The 2,500-nt window shown below is 47.1% G+C and overlaps 1 protein-coding gene across 1 annotated transcript in view; it reads right to left on the bottom strand.

Annotated features, from left to right (window-relative positions):
- Window positions 1–2,500, bottom strand: part of mpp2b (MAGUK p55 scaffold protein 2b) — a 29,381-nt gene that overhangs the window by 7,964 nt on the left and 18,917 nt on the right. The window contains exon 4 of the mRNA XM_083687322.1: window positions 91–285. Within this exon, the coding sequence (XP_083543448.1) occupies window positions 91–285 (195 nt within the window). The remainder of the gene's footprint in view (window positions 1–90; window positions 286–2,500) is intronic.

Consider the following 2,500-nt stretch of genomic DNA (forward strand, 5'->3'; position numbering starts at 1 on the left):
CTACTGGAGATACAAAGAGCTAGGGTTAGGGGTGAAGGTTAGGGTCTTCCCAAGGATCCCACTTAGCATCTACCATAGGTCTGAGCTGACCTGGAAGTGTGGCTCCTTCAGAATGGCGGCCAGCTCGTCTGCAGCCTTGCTTCTGTGCGTGAGGGGGGTCAGGTCCTTCAGGATGTCCTGCACCAGCTCCATGTTGTTGTCTCTCACTGCCTCCAGCTTGGGCTCCTCCAGCCTGGAATGGGCCTGGCCATAGGCCACATGTACAGAGGACACACAAGAACAGATCTGGACATTAACTCAATATCCTAAGTTTGCAGTACGTGGAATTACATGATGATGATGATGATGATGATGATGATGATAATGGCCATGATAGCCGTGATACCAAACATGACATGAAGAGAGAAGGATGAAACGAGATTAGGAGGCCAGGGTTGGAATTACAGCGAGGTTAGGGCAGAGGCCCCTCCCGTTATCAATTGAAATATCAATGTCAACTCAGTTACTGTCTGGTGATAAAAGCCCTTTTACAGCAGGTTCCTTCCACAAATATCTCTCTGGCACAAACACAGAAAACCTCTCAAGTTGAAGCGCACAGTATACAGAACCAACAGAACTGCTTTCCTTCGAGTCTCGCCTCCAAATATGCATCAGTCTGCCTTAAACCAGACAGGTCTACCGTGTGTGTGTGTGTGTGTGTGTGTGTGTGTGTGTGTGTGTGTGTGCGCGTGCGTGCGTGTGTGTGAAACATCAATATTTTAGCTATTTCCATCAATATTTCACTTCCATTCTCTCGTAGCGTAGAAAGGTTTGCGAGGCGTGTTATTGAACACACCCTCCCCTCTTACATCACTGGCCTTTAGCCAATGGTTGGTCAGGGGAACACATGTGATGCCCTGGGTCTCACCCTAAGAGTCTGTCTACCATTAAAAGCAAAAGCATTAATGATTCACACTCTACTGTATACGGTACAAAAATGTACTGTGTGTTGACCTAAATAAAGTACTGTATACTGTAATATGTGTATATACAGTAATGCTGTGTATTTGGTGAGCCAGGCTGTATATGAAGTGACTTTACATGGTTGTGTAATTACCAAGGATGCACTGATACCACTTTTTCATTGCCGATTCCAAGTACTGAACATTGAGTGTCGGCAGATCCCGAGTAAACTCAAACCCATCCCCAGGCTCTTTTTTAAAATGTGAAATGCTGCTGCCACCCCGAAAAACACTCGCCATTTTGCGACAAGTATTTTTACTGGTGTTTGTCTCAAGCGTGAAGTAATTCCAGACTGCAAACATGGTTGTTAGCCGCACCGTTGTTTGTCAGCACACTTGTGTGCATCTCTAGTCACGACAATATAATTGCAATATAACTACACATCATTATTAGATTAGATTAGATTAGATTAGATTCAACTTTATTGTCATTGTGCAGAGTACAAGTACAGAGACAACGAAATGCAGTTAGCGTCTAACCAGAAGTGCAAAAAAGCAGATAAGTGCAGTGTGAACAGTATATACAGGTAGTGCAGTATATGAGCAGTATAGTAGTGCAGTATAGTATAAGTAGTGCAGTGTAAGCAGTATACAAAACCCTAATGCTGCATACGTTCCATAGAACCTCCATTGAATACGGGGAATAGATCCTATACCATTTAACAGTGCCATTCCACAGGCCTGCACTGTAGTACAAACAGGGAACAGACAAAAATAACACAGCCATCTTGTTTATGGAGATTCACACAGGCAGTCACACAGCCCCGTAGAGGGAAGCTCCCCTGGGTCTCCCGTCTGATCTGGCAGCCATGTTTGTTTATTTACTCTGGGAGCGGGGAGGAAGGAGCGCATCGCGGCCCTGCTGTAAACAGGATATGAGGCGCAGGGGAGGGCTCCGCTACAGGACTGGAGCTTATGGAGCTCTGCCCTGGCACTGGCCTGGCAACCTGGTGGAGCAGGCTGGTGGACACACACACACACGCGCGCGCACACACACACACACACACACACACACACGCACAGACGCACACATGCACACATGCACACATATGCACATGCAAACACACACACACACACACACACACACACGCACACACACGCATACATACGCACGCACACACGCAAACACACATACACACACACACACACACACACACACACGCGCGCACACACGCACGCAAACACACATACACACACACACACACACGCACGCAAACACACATACACACACACACACACACACACACACACACACACACACACACGCACACAAACACACAGCCCCATGGCCCGCAGAGCAACACAAACCCTGCTGCTCCGACCAAAGGAGTCAGAAGTTGTGTAGTAAAGTTAGGTCACCCTGTTGGAAAGCCTTCCAGATCCTGGAGCACATTCTCCCTGTTCTAACAGTGTGCATCAGCATATTCATTCTTCAAGAGAATACCCATGGACACACAGAGATACACAAGTACACACACACACACGCACACAAACACACA

Source organism: Argentina silus (genome assembly GCF_951799395.1).
Source record: "Argentina silus genome assembly, chromosome: 16".
Taxonomy (NCBI): Eukaryota; Metazoa; Chordata; class Actinopteri; order Argentiniformes; family Argentinidae; genus Argentina; species Argentina silus.